This window comes from Ylistrum balloti, unplaced genomic scaffold (genome assembly GCF_031769215.1).
Source record: "Ylistrum balloti isolate Yb309-2 unplaced genomic scaffold, AGI_CSIRO_Ybal_v1 Utg369756, whole genome shotgun sequence".
In the NCBI taxonomy this organism is placed as follows: Eukaryota; Metazoa; Mollusca; class Bivalvia; order Pectinida; family Pectinidae; genus Ylistrum; species Ylistrum balloti.
Genome location: NW_026781957.1, coordinates 1,780,836 through 1,808,465, shown reverse-complemented (window position 1 = coordinate 1,808,465; position 27,630 = coordinate 1,780,836). Strand labels below are relative to the sequence as shown.

The 27,630-nt window shown below is 36.6% G+C and overlaps 2 protein-coding genes across 2 annotated transcripts; both read right to left on the bottom strand.

Annotated features, from left to right (window-relative positions):
* Positions 1-212: 212 nt before the first annotated feature.
* LOC132543417 (serine/threonine-protein kinase Nek3-like) lies at positions 213-19,991 on the bottom strand. The gene is made up of 11 exons (XM_060206919.1): positions 19,860-19,991; positions 14,137-14,400; positions 13,891-13,994; positions 13,647-13,743; positions 12,660-12,767; positions 10,218-10,358; positions 9,379-9,804; positions 7,559-7,616; positions 7,014-7,071; positions 5,653-5,743; positions 213-3,122 (listed from the first exon to the last, which is right to left on the bottom strand). The coding sequence occupies exons 1-11, from the start codon at positions 19,965-19,967 to the stop codon at positions 2,994-2,996; spliced, it is 1,584 nt and encodes a 527-aa protein (XP_060062902.1). The 5' UTR covers positions 19,968-19,991; the 3' UTR covers positions 213-2,993.
* A 2,554-nt stretch (positions 19,992-22,545) lies between these two features.
* Positions 22,546-27,186, bottom strand: LOC132543446 (uncharacterized). The gene is made up of 4 exons (XM_060206947.1): positions 27,117-27,186; positions 26,375-26,480; positions 25,183-25,340; positions 22,546-22,679 (listed from the first exon to the last, which is right to left on the bottom strand). Exons 1-4 carry the CDS (start codon positions 27,184-27,186, stop codon positions 22,546-22,548), a joined length of 468 nt encoding a protein of 155 aa, XP_060062930.1.
* Between the last annotated feature and the right edge of the window lie 444 nt (positions 27,187-27,630).

Here is a 27,630-nt window from a genome sequence, read left to right as displayed (position 1 = left end):
GTGCATGATATGTCAGATTTTTGTCTGTCACCATCGGACTTAATATGAGACAACAGAAAAATTTGTCAGTAGAAAGAGAAAGGGTATTTTGGAGATCTACACTAGATATGGATGAAATAATAAAGTAAATCTAAATAAATAAAAAATAAACAGACATTAATGGTGTTGTATTATTCTGTGTCAGAATAAAACTTATTGAGAAACAAACTACATCATGGTATAGTCTTATTTTATTATTACTATTAAAAAGGATTTCATATAATATATATTCAATTCATTCAAACATCACATATCAATCTGAATACAACCATTACTATAGGGAGGTACAATTCCTGTGTATATTCTATCGACTCATTTTCAGATTTAGATACAAATAAACACATTAATAAAACATGCTCTGCTGTATTAGAAAATTTTTACGTCTTTACATACATCAATGATGTCATCTTTAAAAGTAAAAAACTTTACAAAGTAAAAAATTATGCTATCGTATTTAAAATCTATATATAGTGTTATATATTACCTTGTTCTTGTCTTATTCGGCGTTTAAACAACACCATTTAGTCATGATGTACCAATCAACAATCATGTAATCAGGTTGTCAGTTGTCTTTTCCAATTTCAAAAGATGACAATACTCCCAGCATTTAAACTCAGACTGTTGTACAGCTATTCTGAGAAATAATCATCCCTAGGCTTTTCTTTATAATACATTTATAATATCAACAATCATTTAACATGTAAGGAATAAGTTTTAACACAAACGCCAGTACAGGCAATAAAAACACATTTGTACACAGAAACTTGCTAAAATCACATCCAATCAGATTTACACCTGTCATGGTTGTCCTTTATGCTCTTGTGCAACAAAAGATGTTAACATCAAATGGATTCGGTGTTTACAGTGTTTTTACCAAATGTCAGAGACACCAGTGAAACTGGAGGGAATATATGAATGTCAGTCTATTTTAGGAAGTTGAGAGCTTAAAATCTTATCATAGTTAACTAAATGTAATTATATATCATATATTCATCCTCTTTGTCTGAGCATTAATTCAAGTAAAGACTTTGGAGGGTCATCACCATTTCGTTCAGTCACGTTAATTGTGACGTCACAAAAGAAAGACATGGAATAATGAACAAATTTTATATTTCATAAATCAACGGGAAAAAGAATTTACAGAAACCGTTTTCTATTGGTTACACCTTATTGATGAAAGCGCCATAATACTTGTACAAAGATGAACTAAATCTAAAAAAATAATTTCCTCTAACATTAAACAATACAGGTACGATAATGTTACACTGTTTCGAAACTCTATCAAATGCTCTTATTGGCCCAACTGCTCTTGTTGGCCCGAAAACTCTTGTTGGCCCAACTTCTCTTATTGGCCCAACTGCTCTTGTTGGCCCGAATACTCTTGTTGGCCCAACTTCTCTTATTGGCCCAACTGCTCTTGTTGGCCCAACTGCTCTTGTTGGACTGAATGCTCTTGTTGGCCTGAATGCTCTTGTTGGCCCGAATTGAAATGTTTCAGGAGGAAACTGGAGTAGGTGAAAGGCGAAAGCATTAATTTCCAAAGTGCCACCCAACTACCCACATCAATTGCCACCCTACTACCCAAATCAACTGCCACCCTACTACCCACATCACTTGTCACCCAACTACCCACATCACTTGTCACCCAACTCATGTATGTACAATTAATAGAAACATGATCAAATGAATCTAATTGAAGAATGATAAAATAACTACCAGACAATCATTTCTGACATGTCCTAGGAAATGGTCCTCCTATAATTGATACACAATCAATACAGTCCATAATACCATTATTTACAAAATGTCTCTTTGAGGAAAAGATGATGGATCAAAAATTTGATAAAAAGTACACAAACACGATATACATATTTACGATCCATACTAATTTTACTTGATACAGAATTCAAAGTCAATGATACTCATATACAACTGTATGTATGTATATCTCTAAAATTTCTACAGATTAATTCACATCCACACATTATAATTTCTTTGATATGTATTAAATATTTTTCCAAGTACTGGCATATAATCATGTGCCATCGTTAATCACACATTGGAAAAACTGTCAGACACCACAAGCATGACCATTATTTGTAATGAAGTATGAAACAGGACTATCATAAGGCAACGTGACAGTATCTGACACCGAGATCTACTAATACTGTACACGGGGAAACATGTGCCCAGGCTTTTATTTTGCCTCTCATAGAAATATTCGTGTTTGTAGAAAATTCACCTTAAAATTAAAATAACAACTTTAGCCACCAGTTTGATACAAGACATGCAATGTTCAAATATGACATATACACCTATTATATTTTCTAAGAATTCCACATCATTCTGGTGTACAGTTACATATTAATATCATAGCTATGTTCTATCACAGTTGACTGGATTTCATCGCGACAATTTTATTTTGAATAGAGGACTTGGATAGGCAAATCCCATACACTTCTGACATGCAAAAAAACAAGTTGAGGCCAAGCTTATCTAATTTTCAATACCATTATATATGCAGCAGTTCAAGTATGTCCACCAAGGAAAAGTAAGTAAAAATATATTCTTTGTTTAGTCAAAGTTTCTTTTATACGGACCAAATAAAAAAATTATTGGTTGCACAAATGTAAATTTGGCTTGATAAATTTAGAAATGTTCATTTAAATTTTTGTATAGTGATTATGGTATGTACACTATGTGTTAAGTGTAATCATTTTCCAATCAGATTTATAAACACACAAAAAAAATACATACCTTAACTGTCCTGTTAGCACATGTACCACCATACATACAAAATTAACCAGAGAGCAGTTAAAAGCTTTTAAGAAGGACAAGACAAAAGTGAATATATAGACTTATTATGATGTTCTGATGTGATATTATTAGTATTTGTCATCATTATAATTGGCGTAGTTTCTGACACCAGGCCTGATTGGTGCAGCCAAGCCATCCTAGGCTTCTGTTGTACCACGACCTCCATCGCGAAGCTTTTGCAAATTGTACTCAAAATTTTTACAGTAGAATAGTTGTACCCCACACAATCCGAATACTTCAGGGCTAAGGAGCTTGATCAGTTTTTCCTGGAAGAAACAGATATAACAGATGTTTAATGATTTACTGAACAAGCTTTACATTCACTATGACTTCATTTCCTCGTTTCAGCAGACAAACTATCCTGAATTATAACTTACTATCATTGTCTGAACACAACTGCCACATATATTTTTGCTGTTTTGGCTAGTGACAGAATAGAGCTGTGTTTTATCATGTGCATTTACTTTGACAAAATCGTTTTGTCATTTACTTTGAAATGACATTTGAAGATATTAGTAACTGTTGAAATAAGAGCTTTCATTTGTTGGAATGAACAACTATATTTACAAAAATTCATAAAATTGCTGTTAAATCAATTATTTTGGTGTATATCATCAGGTAACTTTTAGTGTCAACGACGACAAAGATTGGACGACAAATAGTTGGAAGTTTTGATACGAGATTTTAGATAAATGTTGCAGGATAAAGAGAATGTATGGTCAGTGTTTGAAAGTATAAGCTGCAATTTAGCTTGGGACAGAAGACAAATGTGGCATACCATTTTTGTCTTTCTTCACCGCGCTAAAATACAGCTTATATCTTAGAGCTTTCCAGTGGGAAATAAGCAATGTTATGCTCAAAAATGCAATTTTTCTATAAAAATTATAGTAAAGTTAACCTCCTACCCAGGAAGAAATGTGAGACCCTGGGTCATGAAATTTACAATTTTGTTAAAGCATCTGAAGGCCTTTCCATCTATGAAGACTACTTGATTCTACCACACCTGTGCTTTGAGAAGAAGATTTTTTAAGTTTCAATCAATTTGACATTTTTTGGCCTGGCCCCTCAGGTCCCTGGTGGACAATTATAATTGACAGTTGTGGTGCCCCTTTGGCCATGGAAGGTTTTTGTAAAATATCACTGAAATTGTTTCAGGAGTTTTCCAGAAGTAGTCAAAAATGTCAAAAATTTACAATGCACGAAGCAGGATAAAAGGGTATTGCAACAGGTCACCTTGAGACTTTGTCTCAGGTGATCTAACAGGTTATGCTGGAAAACCTATGTTTACTATATAGAGTGTTGAGAAATTTGAGTCTGGTTTGGTTTATCATAGACCAGGAAAGATTTCTGCTAAAGTGCATGAATGAAATCTGTTCAGTGGTTTTTGAGAAGTTGAAAATGTTAAATTGTTTACGAACGCACAACACTGGACAAAAGTGATCACAACATGTCACCATGGGACTTTGTCTCAGGTGACCAAATTATGTATTTTTATATATAGATACATATACAAGAGATCCAAGATAAATCCGGATGTCCACCATTGTTTGATTTTCATTTGTTTATAAAAGTTTGAATCTTTTCTCTTTTTGATCTTAATTATACAAATTTTAAGTATTTTTCTCAAGAAATTGCAATAATAATCCTCAAATATCATATAAAAGATGGTCGCAGTATTTTCTTTTTCTGACAATTGTAAAATCTAAAGGGCACTATAACGGAAATCTGCATATAAAATTTGAGAAAGATCCATTCAGTACTCCCCTTGAAATAGTCATAATATACTTTCATTGTCAAATTCAAGATGGCTGCCTGTCAGCCATGTTGTTTTTAAAATCAGTTTGAAAGCCAGATAATGCACCACTAGGGACCAAGTGGCCCCTACATTTGAAATCTGAAAATTCTCCAGATATGCTGATAAGGAATTTTTACTATCAATATTCAAGATGGCCACCTGTCAACCTTTTTGATCAATTTGATAATGTGATAGTGCACAACTTTACAAAGGGGAACCTACATATGAAATAGATCCATCCATTACTTCTCAAACTAGAAAATGTCTGTAAGACATGAGTGCCCCCGCCCCCCCCATGTGAAATAATAGTGAAAGGTCCGAAAGAGATGATTTTGTTAATTTGTATGCAACTATGTACAACTTAAGTTTCATACTTAAATTGACAAGTTGATTTAACGTACATGAATTTGGAATTTTGTTCTCTGGAAAAAATGAGGGAGTGTATTAGTTCCTTATGCCTTAAAACCCACAAGTACCAAATTATGTAGAAATAAGATGATGTTCCTCTTTTTTGAGTTATCTCCCCCTGGTGGCCATCTTTTTTTAGAATGCCGAGAAATTCAACACTGCATGAGGTCTTTTCATACTTGATATTTGTATGAAGTTTCATGAAAATTGCCTTCCGAATGAAGTTGTTAGGTGGTATATACTGATTTGGGACGCAACGCGACGCGACACGACGCGACGGACGGACATGGGCAACGCTAAATGGCGGGGGCATAAAAACAGTGAAAACAAGAATTGATTATGACTGATGGACAGATGATGGACCACAAACTAATGGACCACAGACCATGGACCACAGACCACAGGCGCAAGGCAATTTAAATAGCCCACTATCCGATGGTTTAGGGTTAATAAATAGAAAAAAAAAATTAACACTGCAAATGCAAGTTGGTGACCAAAAACATTTCCAGATCTAACATCTTTCTTGAAGCCATTATTTTATACAGTGCCTTAGTGACAATATCTTCATGTATCTGTGTGACGTTTCAGCTTACCTCCAACTTCATCTCATCATCTGTGTGATTAAGCATATCATAAGCCTTACGGAACATCTGTACGTCACCTTTCATCACACGCACACTATGTCTGTAAGGGAATCAGAATCAATATATACATACTTTTGTCACAAGAAATGTTTTTGGTTTCTCTTACTCTGTATTTCCAAGATAACCATTCAAATTTACCATACATGATAAAACTACATCCTTGTCCCTTGTAAATATAGCATCTCTAATGACTTTTCATTTCATATGAGATTTTATGAAACGAGTCGAAGTTTTTAATTTTTGGTGAGCATTAAAACATCATGTATAAAACGAATTGAAGAAACTTTTATTTTATCATATAACTCTGAAAAGTTACTTCTGAACAGGTTTTACAGTCAAAATATGGATGACAATATCACATGACTTTATGTCAAGGTTCAATGTCCATATAATAACATCACAATCACTTTCTGACAGCCAATAATTAATACTCCAGGGCAATTATTACACTAGTAACTTATACTTTTATTTATTTTACAACAAATGCAAACAAGTTTTCACAACTGACACTAATCTCTCTTGATTGTCTGATCGGAAGGGCAGGTGGCGGCTTACTGTGGGAGGAAACTAGAGAATCCAAGGAAAACCCCATGTGGCCAGGTAGGTGGCGTTATACCTTGTTATGTCTGGGAAATAAACCCCAGACACCTTGGTGAAAGGCATGTTCCCACTGCCACACCCAACCACACAGAGTATAATCAGGGAAGCGTGATCCCACTGCCACACCCAACCGCACAAAATAAAATCAGTGAAGCGTGTTCCCACTGCCACACCCAACCGCACAAAGCATAATCAGTGAAGCGTGTTCCCACTGCCACACCCAACCGCACAAAGTATAATCAGTGAAGCGTGTTCCCACCGCCACACCCAACCGCACAAAGTATAATCAGTGAAGCGTGTTCCCAATGCCACACCCAACCGCACAAAGTATAATCAGTGAAGCGTGTTCCCACTGCCACACCCAACCGCACAAAGCATAATCAGTGAAGCGTGTTCCCACTGCCACACCCAACCGCACAAAGCATAATCAGTGAAGCGTGTTCCCACTGCCACACCCAACAGCACAAAGCATAATCAGTGAAGCGTGTTCCCACTGCCACACCCAACCGCACAAAGCATAATCAGTGAAGCGTGTTCCCACTGCCACACCCAACCGCACAAAGCATAATCAGTGAAGCGTGTTCCCACTGCCACATCCAACCGCACAAAGTATAATCAGTGAAGCGTGTTCCCACTGCCACACCCAACCACACAAAGTATAATCAGTGAAGCATTTAAGTTTTTTTATGCTTCACAGTTTGAAAGCTTACCGTTGTAATTGGGCTATCTGGGCGAGAAGCATTTCTTCTGGAGTCAGTTGGCTACTATCTGGAAACAAAAGGTCAAACTATGTCAACAGGGGATCTTTTACATTTTACAAAAAACTAAAATTCTGCAAGGACCTACCTGTAGTATTGCTAACTTTATGTCACATAAAAAGGTTAAACCCACCCACCCAGTACATTAAAAATAAGATGAGAGATGGGAAAGTTAAGAGATTCATCTTAACAATTTTACACATTTACACACCCAAAAAGTCATAAGAAAGGACATTCTCCTTTGTTGTCTTGTGTGAAATCCATTTGTATATATGTAATCAAACCAGCACTGCGCTATCAACTGTATTGGTTCTATCATAAACAATGGACTTTAGCTTATCTGATGTGTATTGAGAAATGATACCAATTGTCAAACATCTTAACTACAAGCATTAAAAATGTTGTTTTTATGAGTAAACAATATTTGTGTTATGGATGTCTGAAGTCACATTTACACAAGAAGCTGTGTGTATACAAGAATATCATTAGGTATTTACCATCGCCTACAAATGCAAATGGTCCTTCGTCATCATCGTCACCTGTATCACCGTGACCCTGCAATATATCATTGAAATACACAAAGAGTTCAAGGTCATAATTAAAATTAAGGTAATCATTAAGATACACAAAGAGTTGAAGGTCATCAATCTGATCATATGTAGTACTGCTGAGGAGTAAACAAATAAACAAATAAAGTACATTAACATTGGGAATACAACACATGTATAACAAGAGGCACAATCAATCTTCATTAATTGCTTTAATTATTATAAATCAAAAAGCTGAGGGCCTTTAAGATGCTGTACACGATGTATCAAAATAAAGGAATACAGCAACTGCATATCACAATATGTTTTTATTTAGCGTAAAAATAATCCGTCCTCCAACTGTAAATCATCGAGAAAAAGTATTTTCTATATATAACAAGTATCATCATCAGTGGTGACACTGTAAACTTGCATTGATGACAATATTTGGATGATACTAAAATATCAAAATGTGATCTTTAATCTATGATGCATTTGCTTGTCTCAGATAGGTAGGTCTAAATCAACATACATATGGAATTAGGTAGGTCTAAATGAACATACATATGGAATTAGGTGGGTCTAAATGAATATACATATGGAATTAGGTAGGTCTAAATCAACATACATATGGAATTAGGTAGGTCTAAATCAACATACATATGGAATTAGGTAGGTCTAAATCAACATACATATGGAATTAAAATGGTGAAACATTGGTTGATTTAAGCTGTCACAAAAATGAAAAGTGACTAGGGTATATTCAAGTTGTACACGGTTGATGTGTTATGCCAATGACAGGTGGACAAAACAATAGATCCTGTAGATATTAGCAACATTATTGTGTGATTTTTCTTCTTTAAAGACTGGTTCCAAAATGAAACACACACGTCTTAGGATCAATACGCACACATCTAGCGACAAAGGAGAGCCAATATCATACACAGACACTGGAGAATTATATATACAGTCATTCTCAATGCAAGAAATTTACACAAACAAAACAAATTATAACCGTCAGAGTCAATAAAGGCTGACTGCTAGCCAGAATTCACAAAAAATTTTCATATCAAAACGATATTTTAATTAGTCTCAAAATACATAATGCTTGGCCAGGGACAAGCATCTAGAATGTCAGAATTTCAATCAATTTAGGATTTCACAATCAGTTACAACAAGTTAAAACTGTTGAAATCCATGCTTATTATGTCATCAATCTACTATCTGTAATAATGAATGCATTCACAAATCAGTGAAGATACGAGTAATCAACAGCCACTGAGGACAGTAACTGGAGGTTTTACACTAGGGCAGCTTATAGAAATCCCTATCATGGATTTCAAGATATGGATGATATTACAACAAAACAGAAACAGTTGAAAGCAGTACAGACTCCATTACCTCTATCCAGACTTTTTACATTCTTTTTTTCACCATTAGGACTACCCACAAGAAAGGCTTGAAAACATTTCAAACTTCTAACACATCAATCAAACACATAAGGAATATGAATATTCAAGAGGTCAGATTGGTGACAAACATCTTTTAGCACTTTTCCTAAAGAAAGCATTTTGATTAAATATGAATCTGCTAATTAGAGTTTCCCCATGTTAATTATATTGTAATAGATAATTATTGTGGATGCATGAACTTATAATTATCCAAAATTAAGTATGTTTACAGTACCGTGTCGCATATCTATGTTCTTGAGGTCAGAAGTCAGACATTCACACATCACCTTATTGAATATCTTTGTTTTTAAAGTTGGAGGTTACACAATAATATCTTACCTTAGGGAATATTTGGGTGAGTGTCCTCACAACGAGCTGTAACATTTTGGCTGGATTAGGCTGACCTTTGGCCACAGCAGCCAAAGTCTCTTCCATATCTTCTGAAGTTACTGAAGCCAACATCAAGTCTGAATCTGATGCCTTGAGAGTGGCATTCTTACGGAAACTTGACAAGTCCTTACTAGTCTTATCAAATGGCTTTTCAGAATAATTGGACGCCATGATTTTGTTGTCCACCTGTGATGATGCAATGATAGACTTTCCTAATTGTTTTCTACGTCGTATTTTGTGGGTTTCTGTCAGTGTCGACATGAGGCTCTCCATATCAAATTTCGATGCTCCCTCATCAGCATCTGTCCTCTGAGCCATAGATTCTTGGAACCAATTCATTTTTCTTGCTATTTTGGGTGCAGGTTTGGGAGGGGCCTGTCAGAGGATAAATATGGGTAGTATTAGATTTTTTCCTGTCTCAGTAAGTACACACATATCTCAGCTGGAAATCTTGCATGTGCTTCATCTTTTATTACCAAAACGTTTCATTTCATAAGCAGAAGAAGATTACTAGATGCCAACAAAACACATTCAACAACTGATACCATTTCATATAAATCCTCATCATAATCACCAATACTGTCATTTATAAACAGCCTTTATATAAACAGCTGAAATCAAATACAATCCATTCCAGCTCTAGTTTTGTGATTTGATGTCAATCAAATGCTGACTGTTTTAACCCCAGAATAAACCACTATTTTCATTAATATTCACACAGATTAAGGGATGACAGCAGATCATGTTGCTTTACAAAGAAAATTTCTTAACCCTAAATGTATCAATACCTTTGGAGGGATGTGATTTTTAAAAACTGCGTCTTGAAGTAGGTCACTTGCTGAAGGTCGTTGATCACTTTCCTTCTTAAGCATCTTCTCCATCACTGTAATCAATTCTGGACTGTACTTGTCACTGGGCATCGGAGGTAACTGTGGATTTATCAAAAAAAGAAAGGTAGCTGTGTGATTATCAAAACAAGGAAGATAACTGTGGATTTATCAAAACAAGGGAGGTAACTGTGGATTAATCAAAACAAGGAAGGTAATTGTGGATTTATCAAAACAAGGGAGGTAATTGTGGATTTATCAAAACAAGGGAGGTAACTGTGGATTGATCAAAACAAGGAAGATAACTGTGGATTAATCAAAACAAGGAAGGTTATTGTGGATTTATCAAAACAAGGGAGGTAACAGTGGATTAATCAAAACAAGGATGATAACTGTGGACTAATCAAAACAAGGAAGGTTATTGTGGATTTATCAAAACAAGGGAGGTAACTGTGGATTAATCAAAACAAGGAAGGTAATTTTGGATTTATCAAAACAAGGGAGGTAACTGTGGATTGATCAAAACAAGAGAAGTACAAATATAACTGTAGATTGATATCAATCAAGGGAGGTAACTGTGGATTTATCAAAACAAGGGAGGTACCTGTGGATTTATCAAAACAAGGGAGGTAACTGTGGATTTATCTAAACAAGGGAGTGAACTGAACTTATTAAAACAAGGGAGGCAACTGGATTTATTTAAGATAATTGTGACTGATACAACAAGGTTACTAAATCAAAGGAGGTAACTGTGAAAGTATAACACAAGGGAGGTAACTGTGAAAGTATAACACAAGGGAGGTAACTGTAAAAGTATAACACAATGGAGGTAACTGTGAAAGTATAACGCATTGGAGGTAACTGTAAAAGTATAATGCATTGGAGGTAACTGTAGCAGTATAACACAAGGGAGGTGACTGTGAAAGTATAACACAAGGGAGGTAACTGTAAAAGTATAACACAAGGGGAGTAACTGTAAAAGTATAACACAAGGGAAATAACTGTGAAAGTATAACACAAGGAGAGTAACTGTGAAAGTATAACGCATTGGAGGTAACTGTGAAAGTATAACACAAGGGAGGTTACTGTGAAAGTATAACACAAGGGAGGTAACTGTGAAAGTATAACACAATGGAGGTAACTGTAAGGTAGCAGTAAACAGTTAATTTGCATTTTTCCTGAAATTATTTGTCATGTTTGAGATATACAGGTGTAGCAGATTGGTTATGAAAAATACATCATTACATGTATATATATTTATAAACTGCATAACAATTACTTTAACAGTAGAGAGATGAAATTTGTGTAAAAAAAAAATTTCTTCTGATTTCTGACATTTGATTGTTATGGTTACCTACTGAAAAAAATGCTAAAAATGCAGAAATACTGCTAATTCCAACCCAACACTACAACTTTCTAGGAGAAACACCTATCTTACAATCAACAACACTGTCATGGTAACAAAGTACTTGCATTTCAGCAAATTCCAACTCGGAAATTCTTCATAACATGACCACATGTAAACATTATGAAAATTTCACTTCCTGTAAAGCTAGTTTTTGGTCTGCAGACACAGATTCGAGACTGCCCAAATAGTAATCTCCAACACAAATCTAAAATATTATCCTGAAAAAAATGAAACCCTACATCTAATGAGCAAAAAAAATCACCCATGGCCACACCGAGAAACTGTGTACTGCTACCTAAAAGTATAACACAAGGGAGGTAACTGTGAAAGTGTAACGCATTGGAGGTAACTGTGAAAGTATAACACAAGGGAGGTTACTGTGAAAGTATAACACAAGGGAGGTAACTGTGAAAGTATAACGCAATGGAGGTAACTGTGAAAGTATAACACAAGGGAGGTAACTGTGAAAGTATAACGCAATGGAGGTAACTGTAAAAGTATAACACAAGGGAGGTAACTGTAAAAGTATAACACAAGGGAGGTAACTGTGAAAATATAACGCAATGGCGGTAACTGTAAAAGTATAACACAAGGGAGGTAACTGTGAAAGTATAACACAAGGGAGGTAACTGTGAAAGTATAACACAAGGGAGGTAACTGTGAAAGTTTAATACAAGGGAGGTAACTGTGAAAGTATAACACAAGGGAGGTAACTGTGAAAGTATAACACAAGGGAGGTAACTGTGAAAGTATAACACAAGGGAGGTAACTTTGAAAGTTTAACACAAGGGAGGTAGCTGTGAAAGTATAGCACAAGGGAGGTAACTGATTACTGTGAATTTCAGTCAGTGTAGTTAAAATGGATTCATCGAAAATGTTTAAATTAAATCATAATTCCATTACCATACTCATACATCTTAGGATGGGCAATCTTGACGAAGTGAATCATGTGACCTATTTATCGGACAGTATAGTTTATTAGCTGTTAAACTTACCTGCCCATGAACAATCTTAAAGACAAGCTGTTGCATCAACATGGCATCAAATGGTCGCTCTAGAGTCGCCATCTCATATACACACACACCCAGGGCCCAGATATCACTCTATCAGGTAGAACATACAATATGATATTAAAGATATCAATTCACCTTCATATAAAACATTTATGTGTTAAAGATATTTCTAATATTCTGCCAGTGGCTATATCAATAGAATGAGGCTCATTCTAATCTTAAAATAACCACAGAACACCAATCAAATCTGACTTCAGTCAAACAAGGAAACAATTATTGACAATGGAACATGCTTATTGCATATGAAGGAGATTCTATCTCAGATATATATCATTGTATGAAAATATATATATAAACATATATATATATATAGGAAGATTACATAATAACCTGTTTAAATAAAACATTTCTGAGAAGTCTCAATTTTACTTCATTACAATAAAGCCTTTCATTTCTATGAGGAATAAGGTGAAATCCTAGGGATAGGATCCCAAGACAAGATTGAGAAACTCAAAAGAACAAAGGGGAATAACTCTTCCAAAAGATGTCAAGGTATATGATCTAATGACAAACCATACCAGGCCCTAAATATCTTCAACCTTAAGGTCGCATCAAAATGCTGAAAAAATACTCCAACAATTGATGTCAATATACCGTTCAGAAAATCACATGTCATACTCAACCTACCCAGTCAGAATGACATCAGTTGAAAACTGATCTCCAAACATAATTAATTAAGATTATGAAAAAGGATGGAGAAGTCACCCTTGTGAAAGCATTGGAATGAAAATGCTGTTCAGAAAAACACTACTTAATGTTATTGTGATTAAATTGAAAACTGGTGGTTAGAGATTTAGAAATAAAACTGACAACAGACAGTGTGATTTCAGAATGGTGGATGAAATGAAATTTAGTTCAACTGATGACATGACATTTTTGTTAAGGCAGCAAATACCAACAACAATTTACCTTAGCATCGTAAGGCTTACAGGCAAACAGTTCTGGGCTCATGTAATACGGACTGCCACAGAAAGTCACAGCCTTCGCATTAGGTCGCTCCAACACTCTGTAAGGCAATTTTTAAATTAAAATAAATGGAAAATGAAGTGAAACGATGAATACGTTTTGAAAAAGTTCAGTATTTACATCTGTCCAACAGATGGACACAAAGACAATATATATCTAAATGATCAGGAATGATGGTATGACTTACTTTGCTAGTCCAAGGTCACCTAGTTTGGCTATCTTACTGGTGCCTGTGAGGAAAACATTCTGGGTTTTCATGTCTCTGTGGATAATTTTTCTGCCATGTAGATACTGTAACAAAAAATATCCTTTTTAACTACAAGTAGGATTTATTTCACAAAATATGTAATGGGAAATCTTGAATCTGACATCTGCAGATAAGTGCAGAGTGATTTATAAAGATAGTTCAAGTATTTATCAAACAAGTCATTACCGATAGTGCACAGCTGATTTCACGAAACCATTCCACGATCCTGTTTTCTGGTAGTGGTTTGCCCTTTCTGCCCTCCAGAAATTGACTCAAGTCTCCACCATCACAGAACTCAGTCACAATGCACAGAGCTCCATTCTCTTCAAATGACTCTACGTAGCGCAGGATGTTCTCGTGGTTAAAATCAGAGAGGAGACGAGCTTCCTTCAGGGCCAACTCCCGCTCCTCCTCTGGGGACTTGGACAAGTTAATCACTTTCATGGCATACTGAAGTGGAAACTTATTGTAATGAAAATCTGTCTTGTATTTGTAATCTAAGAAATAGCATTAAGTCACAACCTGTCAATCAACTGTATCAAACAATGTATGTTCATCAGGTGTCAAAAACAAAACAACTGAGCACACTGAGTTTTCAGAGATACCTAGATGCCTAGATACCATCCAGCATGCAAAGTGATTACATAATAGGAAATTACTCAGTATAGGAGCCAATCACAACAAGCTATAGGTAAGTAGAATTTTATCTATCTAGGAAACATCTACCAGTTCTCAGAGACATACAGAGAAAAGACAAAGAAGAGACTGAGGGACTGGTTCCAGGTATGATGACTCCCAAGTTCTGTTACCTTATTGGAAAAGATGTAAACATTCATAGAATTGGTCCAATATACCTAAACAGCCATTCAATGTTTTCTTAAAAAATTAACATTCTTAACCATTAGTATCATACTTGCTCCATTCTAACATCATCTGAATGTTTGCTTCAGGTGATAGTCTCGCATATAAAAGGACTGGAGGAAAGAGTCTAAATGATGTTGATCCAACTGCAGTTGTAGTCATATATATAACTTCATCATGAACTGCAGTGAATGAAAATGTATGATGAAAAAGGTGATTGAAACAGGTCACTTCGAGACTTTCTTTCCAGTGACCTTAAAATCTCTTTTGATGAGAGAAAAAAAAATCATATCCTCTTCCATATGGAAGATTAGCCGTTGGCTGAATATGTAATCCTCAGAAAATAAAGTTTATTATCATTATTATTATATTATTATCTTCCAATTATCAGGAATAAACACATTTAAGATGTAATAATCAACATATCTCATTTGTACTAACGTAATAAAGTAACAATGTTATTATATCTATAATGTTATTATCAAATTAAATATAATGAGTTACAGAAAAAACATGTCCAGTGTGGGACCAGACTCTCTGACATGATCTACATCTGTGTCGACAGACGAGGCTGATACCAGGGTCTACATCTGTATTGACAGACGAGGATGATAGTGGAGTTTACATCTGTATTGACAGACGAGGATGATAGTGGAGTTTACATCTGTATTGACAGACGAGGATGATAGTGGAGTTTACATCTGTATTGACAGACGAGGATGATACCAGGGTTTACATCTGTATTGACAGACGAGGCTGATACCTGGGTTTATACTGTATTGACAGATAAGGCTGACACTGGGGTTTACATCTGTATTGACAGACGAGGATGATACCAGGGTTTACATCTATATTGACAGACGAGGATGATACCAGGGTTTACATCTGTATTGACAGATGAGGTTGATACCAGGGTTACATCTGTATTGACAGACGAGGATGATACCAGGGTCTACATCTGTATTGACAGACGAGGCTGATACCAGGGTTACATCTGTATTGACAGACGAGGATGATAGTGGAGTTTACATCTATATTGACAGACGAGGATGATACCAGGGTTTACATCTGTATTGACAGACGAGGCTGATACCAGGGTCTACATCTGTATTGACAGACGAGGCTGATACTTGGGTTTACATCTGTATTGACAGACGAGGCTGATAGTGGAGTTTACATCTATATTGACAGACGAGGATGATACCAGGGTTTACATCTGTATTGACAGACGAGGCTGATACCAGGGTTTACATCTGTATTGACAGACGAGGCTGATACTTGGGTTTACATCTATATTGACAGACGAGAATGATACCAGGGTTTACATTTGTATTGACAGACGAGGCTGATACCAGGGTTTACATCTATATTGACAGACGAGGCTGATACCTGGGTTTACATCGGTATTGACAGGCAAGGATGATACCAGGGTTTACATCTGTATTGACAGATGAGGCTGATACCAGGGTCTACATCTGTATTGACAGACGAGGCTGATACCAGGGTCTACATCTGTATTGACAGGCGAGGATGATACCAGGGTTTACATCTGTATTGACAGACGAGGCTGATACCAGGGTTTACATCTATATTGACAGACGAGGCTGATACCTGGGTTTACATCGGTATTGACAGACGAGGCTGATACCAGGGTTTACATCGGTATTGACAGACGAGGCTGATAGTTGAGTTTACATCTATATTGACAGACGAGGCTGATACCATTGTTTACATCTATATTGACAGACGAGGCTGATACCTGGGTTTACATATGTATTGGCAGACGAGGTTGATACCAGGGTCTACATCTATATTGACAGACGAGGCTGATACCTGGGTTTAAATCTGTATTGACAGACGAGGCTGATACCTGGGTTTACATATGTATTGACAGACGAGGCTGATACCAGGGTTTACATCTGTGTTGACAGACGAGGATGATACCAGGGTTTACATCTGTATTGACAGACGAGGCTGATACCAGGGTTTACATCTGTATTGACAGACGAGGCTGATACCAGGGTTTACATCTGTATCAACAGACAAGGCAGATAGTGGGGTTTACATATGTATTGACAGACGAGGCTGACACCGAGGTTTACATCTGTATTGACAGACGAGGCTGATACCAGTGTTTACATCTGTATTGACAGACGAGGCTGACACTGGTGTTTACATCTGTATTGACAGACGAGGTTGATACCAGTGTTTACATCTGTATTGACAGACGAGGTTGATACCAGTGTTTACATCTGTATTGACAGACGAGGTTGATACCAGTGTTTAAATCGGTATTGACAGACGAGGTTGATACCAGGGTTTACATCGGTATTGACAGACGAGGCTGATACCAGTGTTTACATCTGTATTGACAGACGAGGCTGATACCAGTGTTTACATCTGTATTGACAGACGAGGATATTGACAGACGAGGCTGACACTGAGGTTTACATCTGTATTGACAGATGAGGTTGATACCAGGGTTTACATCTGTATTGACAGACGAGGATGATACCAGGGTTTACATCTGTATTGACAGACGAGGCTGATACCAGGGTTTACATTTGTATTGACAGATGAGGTTGATACCTGGGTTTACATCTGTATTGACAGACGAGGTTGATACCAGGGTTTACATCTGTATTGACAGACGAGGCTGATACCATTGTTTACATCTATATTGACAGACGAGGCTGATACCAGTGTTTACATCTGTATTGACAGACGAGGCTGACACTGAGGTTTACATCTGTATTGACAGGCAGGCCAGGGTTTAGGTTTACATCTGTATACAGACGAGGGATTTTTACATCTGTATTGACAGACGAGGCTGATACCAGACAGACGAGGCTGATACTTGAGGTTTACATCTGTATTGACAGACGAGGCTGATACCAGTGTTTACATCTGTATTGACAGACGAGGCTGAGGTTTACATCTGTATTGACAGATGAGGTTGACCATTGTGTTTACATCTGTATTGACAGACGAGGTTGATACCAGTGTTTACATCTGTATTGACAGACGAGGCTGATACCAGTGTTTACATCTGTATTGACAGACGAGGCTGATACCAGTGTTTACATCTGTATTGACAGACGAGGCTGACACTGAGGTTTACATCTGTATTGACAGTGTTTACATCGGTATTGACAGACGAGGCTGACCAGGGTTTACATCTGTATTGACAGACGAGGCTGATACCAGGGTCTACATCTGTATTGACAGACGAGGCTGATACCAGTGTTTACATCTGTATTGACAGACGAGGCTGACACTGGTGTTTACATCTGTATTGACAGACGAGGTTGACACTGAGGTTACCAGTACATCTGTATTGACAGACGATACCAGGGTTTACATTTGGCAGACGATTTACATCTGATACCTGGGTTTACATTTGTATTGACAGACGAGGTTGATACCTGGGTTTACATCTGTATTGACAGACGAGGTTGATACCAGGGTTTACATCTGTATTGACAGACGAGGTTGATACCAGTGTTTACATCTGTATTGACAGACGAGGATGATACCAGTGTTTACATCTATATTGACAGACGAGGATGATACCAGTGTTTACATCTGTATTGACAGACGAGGTTGATACCAGTGTTTAAATCGGTATTGACAGACGAGGTTGATACCAGGGTTTACATCGGTATTGACAGACGAGGCTGATACCAGTGTTTACATCTGTATTGACAGACGAGGCTGACACTGAGGTTTACATCTGTATTGACAGATGAGGTTGATACCAGGGTTTACATCTGTATTGACAGACGAGGCTGATACCAGGGTTTACATCTGTATTGACAGACAAGGCTGATACCAGTGTTTACATCTGTATTGACAGACGAGGCTGATACCAGGGTTTACATCTGTATTGACAGACGAGGCTGACACTGAGGTTTACATCTGTACTGACAGACGAGGCTGATACCAGGGTTTACATCTGTATTGACAGACGAGGTTGATACCTGGGTTTACATCTGTATTGACAGACGAGGTTGATACCAGGGTTTACATCTGTATTGACAGACGAGGATGATACCAGTGTTTACATCTATATTGACAGACGAGGATGATACCAGTGTTTACATCTATATTGACAGACGAGGATGATACCAGTGTTTACATCTGTATTGACAGACGAGGATGATACCAGTGTTTACATCTGTATTGACAGACGAGGATGATACCAGTGTTTACATCTGTATTGACAGACGAGGCTGACACGGAGGTTTACATCTGTATTGACAGACGAGGATGATACCAGTGTTTACATCTGTATTGACAGACGAGGATGATACCAGTGTTTACATCTGTATTGACAGACGAGGCTGACACGGAGGTTTACATCTGTATTGACAGACGAGGCTGACACGGAGGTTTACATCTGTATTGACAGACGAGGCTGACACGGAGGTTTACATCTGTATTGACAGATGAGGCTGATACCAGGGTTTACATCTGTATTGACAGACGAGGCTGATACCAGTGTTTACATCTGTATTGACAGACGAGGATGATACCAGTGTTTACATCTGTATTGACAGACGAGGCTGACACGGAGGTTTACATCTGTATTGACAGACGAGGCTGATACCAGGGTTTACATCTGTATTGACAGACGAGGATGATACCAGTGTTTACATCTGTATTGACAGACGAGGATGATACCAGTGTTTACATCTGTATTGACAGACGAGGCTGACACGGAGGTTTACATCTGTATTGACAGACGAGGATGATACCAGTGTTTACATCTGTATTGACAGACGAGGCTGACACGGAGGTTTACATCTGTATTGACAGACGAGGCTGACACGGAGGTTTACATTTTCTGGGTAACCAGCTAATGCTTTTATTTATTACAAACATTTGACTGATACAATTACATGAAAACAATACAAATATACAAGTACACAATGAACACTTCAGTTGTATGACGCCAAACGGACATTTATTTGGAATAAGTTACCCTACTGACCCAGAGATCAAATAATGTGTCACGGACACACGGTACAAACATGGTTGTCATTTACCTGATTTGTCGGGTTGGTCTTGTCAGTTACCAAATACACCTTACCAAAGGCACCCTCTCCAAGGGTCCTCACCATATCAAAGTCGATATCCGAGTGCGAACTCGCCATAACTGTTTTTATGTTCAGAAGTGAACAGAAACTAGCATCGCCGTGAAATTCTGCTTTCGGTTTGAAAAGAGGCTTGACCTCCCCACAGACATGTTTTGGACAATTTACTTCCGGGTTGGTATTTCTCGGAAGAGATAATTTTTAGCGCGAACATTTGAATGTCGTATAGTTAGACATTTTAAATCGTTATAGTTCATCTCATTTAATGTGCTACTTGTATTAACAAATTTTGAAATGGTAATTAGTAATATTAACAAATTTAAAAATTAATTAGACAAACACTATAAAAATCAAGAACTGTTCTTTAATTACAGAGCTGAAATCACATAATTTCCAATTTGTATAGATAATGATATAAATAACATTTCTCCAGGCAAAAAGACGAAGTACAGTTCAAGATAAAACGTACCTACAATGTACACGTATAGTTACAAAGTGATTACATATATACATTTATATTATAAGATACAAGATAGTAGTGTTACTGTACTTGTGCCTATAGTTGTCGCTTTGCCTAGGATAACCCATCAAATATATCAAAGCTTATTTCCAATGGGGTCTCTAAAATCATACTGGGTTGTGAGCTGACTAATTAAGTTCTAAAAATGTATTTTTACCCTAGGACAGACATGGGTTGCCTCCACAACAGTGTATGAGTGACTGAGTGTAACGACCAAATGGGAGCAATGTTGTGTGGTATTTCTAATAGAACACAAATTCATTTTCAAATTCTTCTTTAGATATTTGAATAAAATGTTTTTTAATTTCTCTTTTGAATTTGGGTTTGTTATTTTCAAACTTGATGCTGTTTGGTAATTTATTCCATTATTAGGATGCACTGTAGAAAAACATGTGCACGTGTACAGGATGTACATTTGTAAGAGGTCTATGTAAAATGACTGTAATATTTTCAATATTTCAATATTTCAGTGTATAATGTATTTTTTGAGTCTGGTATAGAGGACTTGCATATAAGTCCTGAACCGGAAATAAACTTATCGCTATTATTGGAATTATAACTCGAAAGGTCATAGGTCATACCAAATCACATAGTAGGCATACGACATGTAGGATTTGAACAAAGTTTTGGTGAACAAAGACTTAAGACTGGCGAGGACTAAAATTGGCCAAGTGATAATTTTTTGCGAGAATAATAAACTGAATTTTCATCAACACACATGGCTATAAGTGACTTCATTCACATACGGACTTGAGTCTTTATATTGTTACTTTTTTTTTTTATAATAACGTGATCCCATCGCTACCACCAGTGTAACGTTTCTTTTAACTCTAAATTACTGCTTAGAATACCAGTGTGATATTCTTCAAATTTCCACCGCTGACACGTGTAATGATCTTTAACTTCAAATAATTGCAACCTGTGCTATCAGTGTTCCAATTTCTCCCCATAGATTAACATTTTTAATACCAATCGCTGGTAGATATATCTACTAGGAAAGCTTTCCACTGCCAACAGTTCCAATATAAAAGGAACAAGCAATGTAGATAGATTACACTTTATTTACAACATAAATCACAATTGTATCCAAAAAATCACATCCAAACATTCAGCTTCTTGGTCTCCCATATCTCTATAGTAACTAGCCTAATTATCAACACTTGTATAACAAGTTAATGTCAGACACTACAAAACTACACATAACCTACAATAAATGTATCCACTAGACTACAATTCAACGCATATCTTATCCTCACGGTGCTCCGGTCTCTACACCAACCCGCTCTCACTGAACTCTATAGTCGATCTCCCTCCTTTTCTTCACTCCTTCTACACTAATATTGTCCCAAATCCCTCCTAATCCACTGCACGCTACCCACAATGCCCTCAAACTTTGACCCCGGGGTTAGTATTGTCGGAGAGCGTCAACATCTTATTCCATCACAGTCTACACTTGGCCCTCCCAGAGTAGAGACGGTCACTCTATGTCTAATTGACACCGTAAACATGTATACCATTGGTAAATGCAACATGTTAGTATTTAAAAAAAGAGCGCTAATCCCCGAATCTGATCTGATACTTTGTAATTTTATCCACAATTTTTCTTAACCTTTACTAATTAAAGATGCTCTTTAGTTCTCGCCCTTTTAAGTTCGTAAGCACGAACCTGAAGGCTATCGTATTAGTCATATGTAACACGGTCCCTTTGATCGATCTCTCTGTCTCTCTCTCTCTGTCTCTCTCTGTCTCTCTCTCTCTGTCTCTCTCTCTCTCACACATACACACCACACACACACACACACACACACACACACAGCACCCCTCACACACACACACACACACACACACACACACACACACACCCTCACGCACGCACACACACACACCCTCACATCTGTTAAGCTGCATGTTGAATACAAACACCGAAAAATGAATAACTTAGTAATACCCAAGCTTTAAGTAAAAAATGATATCTAAACCATATCAATCTGTTCTGCCCCCTCCCCCCCCCTAAAAATATAAATAAACACCCTCTCACCCATCCATGCAAAATCACACCCACACACAACAACAACGCATTAGTAGGTAGTTTTGGCCATGTATGCCTTTTTCAGGACTTTATTGTTGTGGAAGGTAGTTCGATCCATGTGTTGATGTTGAAGATGAGTAATGTTCCCTCCAATCCTGGTCGTTGTCATATGTTGGTGGAAGAATCGGCGGATACTTCTCTCGGTAACCTGGGCCCACAACGACTGTAAAAAGAGTTTTTCGTAAGCACATTTCTTGTTTAATATATCCTATTAGTAACACATGTGTATGGTCACTGATGACGTAATGTTAACAATAACATTTAATATTATAAATAAATCTGATATTCTATGCAGTTGTGTCCCTTGTGAACGTGATGCAACTGATCAACATTTTACCATAATTCAAATTATAGAGTTATCGTACTATCGCATGAAACGTAATGTCTATCTAATGTTTAAATTTTCAATCAAGTTGGACGCAATGAAACTACCAAATTGTTACTTGACTTAGTTCTGAATGTCATGGATACACTAGAAGGGTTCCAATACACTCCAGGGACAAGTTAAAAATAGCTACTGCCCCGTCCGAAGCGAAATAGACAGCCTCAGAACATACACAGACATCACTCTTGCGTGTAGTTGTCTATTTATAAGATACATTGACAAATTAAGTATCACGATTTAAGTTTGTTGTTTATCCTTTTTTAACAGTAGTAACAGTAGATTTGTTCAGAATATTGAAAAAATCCCGGTTTAAGAGAACTATTAGCATCGAATCTTGCTTTGGTCGTTTTCATGGGGCAATAATTGAATTGTTCTCGAGACTTTTTCAGCGTTATCTTTTGCCCAAACAGCAAGTATTCTGACTAATACCTGAACAATTTGTAGAGTATAGGAAGCTCCGTATACACTAAAATTTATTCCATCTCCTGTCGTCTGTCTCTCTATGACTCCCAAAAGCCGTGATTTACCACAGCAGAATAAAATGAGTTAAAGAGGACAATGTAAAACTGTTAAACAGTGGTATTTAGACAAAAAAATGCAGTCTTCTTAAACCAAGATCCGTACACATTTTTCAAAGCGATTCCGTGAAAGGTAAGCTTAGAAAATTTACTGAGAGGTAGACGGCCTAGAAATCGTCTGAAAGGTCTGATTATAGGATCATTGGAATTGGTCAAAACAATAGAATGGGACTTTAACTGATATGACTACACTTTTTGATACTGAAACAATAGTTAGTTTGTCATCAAAAACTGTTAGAAGAAGATTTTTTGGGAGATGTTTCAAAGAAAATTACCATTGGAGCTGTTATCGTTTTTGTTAGACAAACCTTTGTTGGACAGTTGCAAATAATTGGTCAGATATCATATCTAGTGAGGAAACCAAAATGGAAATCGGCACTGACAAAAAAGTGTATGCATGGAGGAAAAACAGTTAGTGGTTAAATCCCAGCTGTGTTGGATTGTGCGCAACAATGCTCGAAATGTGCGTTTCTTGGTTGTGTTTTAGGGAAGCATTTCTTATTTTGGCGTCGGATCACGTACAATCTGTTGATGGAAACATAAACACTGAAAAGAATATTTCTATTCTGGATAAAAATTCATGGCCTGTTGTTGCGAGATATCTTGCAAATACACTCAGTGTCATGTTTCGAGGAAAGTTAAGGAAGTGAAAATTGTAAAAATATCATAACTCTACCTTGGACATCCAAAAGTCGAGATCTTAATGTGATTGAACATGTGTGAGAAACGTTTGGGAGAGGTACAAAACAGAGCAGTTGTTATTAGAGTTGTAAATGACTTGTGGTCAAAAACAAAAAAGAAAATACCAACATTGCAATATTATCATAATCAAAACTTATATACCATCAAACTAAAACAACTTAAAGAAAAAAAGATTTACACGGAGACTACTGAATAAGTACAAGGAGAATAAGACCATGTGTTCCGGAAGAGTAAGCGTCTTCTGTTACATCGGCGACACTCGCCATGTAAACCTTGGTCAATCCAAGTAAGTAATGTCACGTTCTCAAATGAGAGCAAGGTACACAACAACGAAACCAACAGGCAAACTAACGAGTATTAAACACGCCCAGCTTTATATCGCACAAAGAAATAGAATATTTCTCAATGACATCGCCATGGCGACCATAAAACTTACTCATAAGTTTCATTAAGCTGCATCTTTTGAGCCCCTGTGTTACAAGTTTTCCCGTCAGTTTAATGGGAACAGGTCCCTGATCATCGAATCAACTGTCACATGTAAATACCATAGGTTGGAAATACAGGTATATTCTTATCCAAAAATGGGAAATTTACAATAATGAAATTGCAATCATCATGTTTATCATACAGCTTGGTAGAAAACTGTTCAATTTGGTTTCGTTGTAGGAAAAGATCGAGATAAGCAGCTCATGTGGAAGAATCTGTCTTGTTTTTTTTATTCATATTCGTGTGCTACATTCGGAATCTATACAATTACCTGGCAATCGTATAACGCAGTGTAATTTGGGCAAGGGGACAGGTCACAAAGTATTGAAAATTTCTTCTAATTATATTTTTCTTCATTGAGATATTCCACTTTTAAATGCCCCTTCCCTCAGCTGAAACAACAATGACATCGCCAAAATGTGCCAATACTTATTTACCTCATGGAATCGACCAAAGCAAGATTCAATGCTCAAATGATAAATGTATATTTAAAACATTAATTTTACCAACCCTACCATATGAGATAGACGACGCTTGTTTCGTATCATCAGAAATATCAGGCTTGATGACTGTTTTTCCTCGGCTCCACTTCTTTACTGAGGAAACGATACAATAGGAGATGAAGGCGACGACCAACACCACAGCCAATACAATCATGATGAACGCAGCAGGACTGTAAACATGTCAACAATCGCAAGTAAATAAACAAGGCGATAATCAGAGATAAACATTACATAACGATTAGCTGTGGTATATAGTATTTCTTTCACCCAAGTAATTTATTGACACATATCCAAATTATTGACACATATCTAAGTTATTGACACATATCCAAGTTAGTGACACATATCCAAGTTGTTGACACATATCCAAGTTAGTGACACATATACAAGTTATTGACACATATACAAGTTGTTGACACATATACAAGTTGTTGACACATATACAAGTTGTTGACACATATCCAAGTTATTGGCACATATCCAAGTTGTTGACACATATACAAGTTATTGACACATATACAAGTTGTTGACACATATACAAGTTGTTGACACATATCCAAGTTATTGGCACATATCCAAGTTGTTGACACATATCCAAGTTATTGATACATATACAAGTTATTGACACATATACAAGTTGTTGACACATATCCAAGTTATTGATACATATCCAAGTTAGTGACACATATACAAGTTAGAAGAAAAATGGACAGAAGAACCCAATTTATTGAAAATTCAACAATATACTTTAATCTCTGCACTTAATCCCGTTCAGCACTATCTCCATATTCTTGTTCGTTTATTATTAATCATAGACGTAATTAAGAACAAAACGAAATTAAAAATAAAATTTAAAATAAACTTTTAATTCAACCTCAAATTCGATGAAACGGGGCAAAATATCAACAAAAGATTTTCATGGAGACTTCTGAAAACGTACTTGGAGAATGAGTCCACCATGACCTTAGTCCCTATCTAAATGGCATCAGTAGCCTTTCTGTCGTAAAGTGATTTCTTGTTTGCTATACTGAACTGCAAGCATATGGTTAATTACTAAAACGACATTTTTCAACACAGGAAACTTTAAGCAAGTGATGGTTATCAAGTAAGGTGCTCAGAAATGCGTCAACAAACAACCAATTTCTTACTTAATTGCTAATTTCTAAACAAACGTAGAATATTCTGATAGGAATGAGTTACTCACTGGAATGGACAGCAGGAAACATTGTTATTCCAGTGTTCACCACAACATCCAGTATCACATTCCTTGACCCCGTCAGATGTCTGACAATACTCCTTTGCTGTTATGCCTGTAATTGTGGCGACATTTAGAACAAAAATAAATTCTACTTTATTTAAAAGTTGTAGGGTATGATAGAACAACATTTACAAGTATGTAAAATATGATAATATTGCTTGGGTTCTTGAAAAACAAAACAAAATCTGTTTGGAAACATACTAATACAGAGGTAACACAGAGGTAACATTCCCGTAACTCTTTATTTCCAACATATGAAATCAAATATTCTCTGTCATAGGTACCATGGTAACCCTGAGATGAGTCCGTAGATACAATGGTAGCCCCGAGATGAGTCCGTGGATACCACGGTAGCCCCGAGATGAGTCCGTTGATACCATAGTAACCCCGAGATGAGCCCGTAAATACCATGGTAACATCGAGATGAGTCCGTAGATACCAAGGTAGCCCCGAGATGAGTCCGTAGATACCATGGTAACTCCAAACCGATAAACACCAAGACCTTGCTGATGATACAGAGTTCAGACATCATTCCTTCATGTGCAAATAATATATTTGAAAATATTTTTTATCATCTCATAATAAATGCCACCTATATATTATTTATTGTGTGGTGAACATGATTGCGGTCCTGTAAGGTAGATAAACGATTTAATTTCTATTCAGTACAGGATTAAAATGTACTTACCTTGACAAAAATTGAAAACCAAAAGCAATAAAAATGATAAACTCCTTGCTTCACTATATATTTGATCCATGTTACTTATTATTTAAGATAGGTTATTGTTGATTCTGTGACATCGTATCCAGGCGGCCTTACGTCCGTTACGTGTATAGCATACTACTTACAATAACAGTCTGTGTGTAGAGGCAAGCCGTACGTATCTCAGGAACACATCAGTCATGCTCTTACGCCTGTAATTTTGTTTTAAAGTGAATAAAAAATCACCGGATCGATATTACGAAATTTAAAAACGTGAAATAATCAGAAATGAAATCTTCAAAAATCAATACAAAGTGTTAATGATATGTTTAACATTTACACATAGAACTTTCTAAAGGTGTTCAACTTAATATATGGTAATGAACATCTAGTTCTCCAATTGTAGTAGCCGTCTAGTTGTATACTTATAATATTCTTTAACATTTCATGTATGAAGCTGTTTTATTTTCAATATATGCAAACCATACATATATATCTA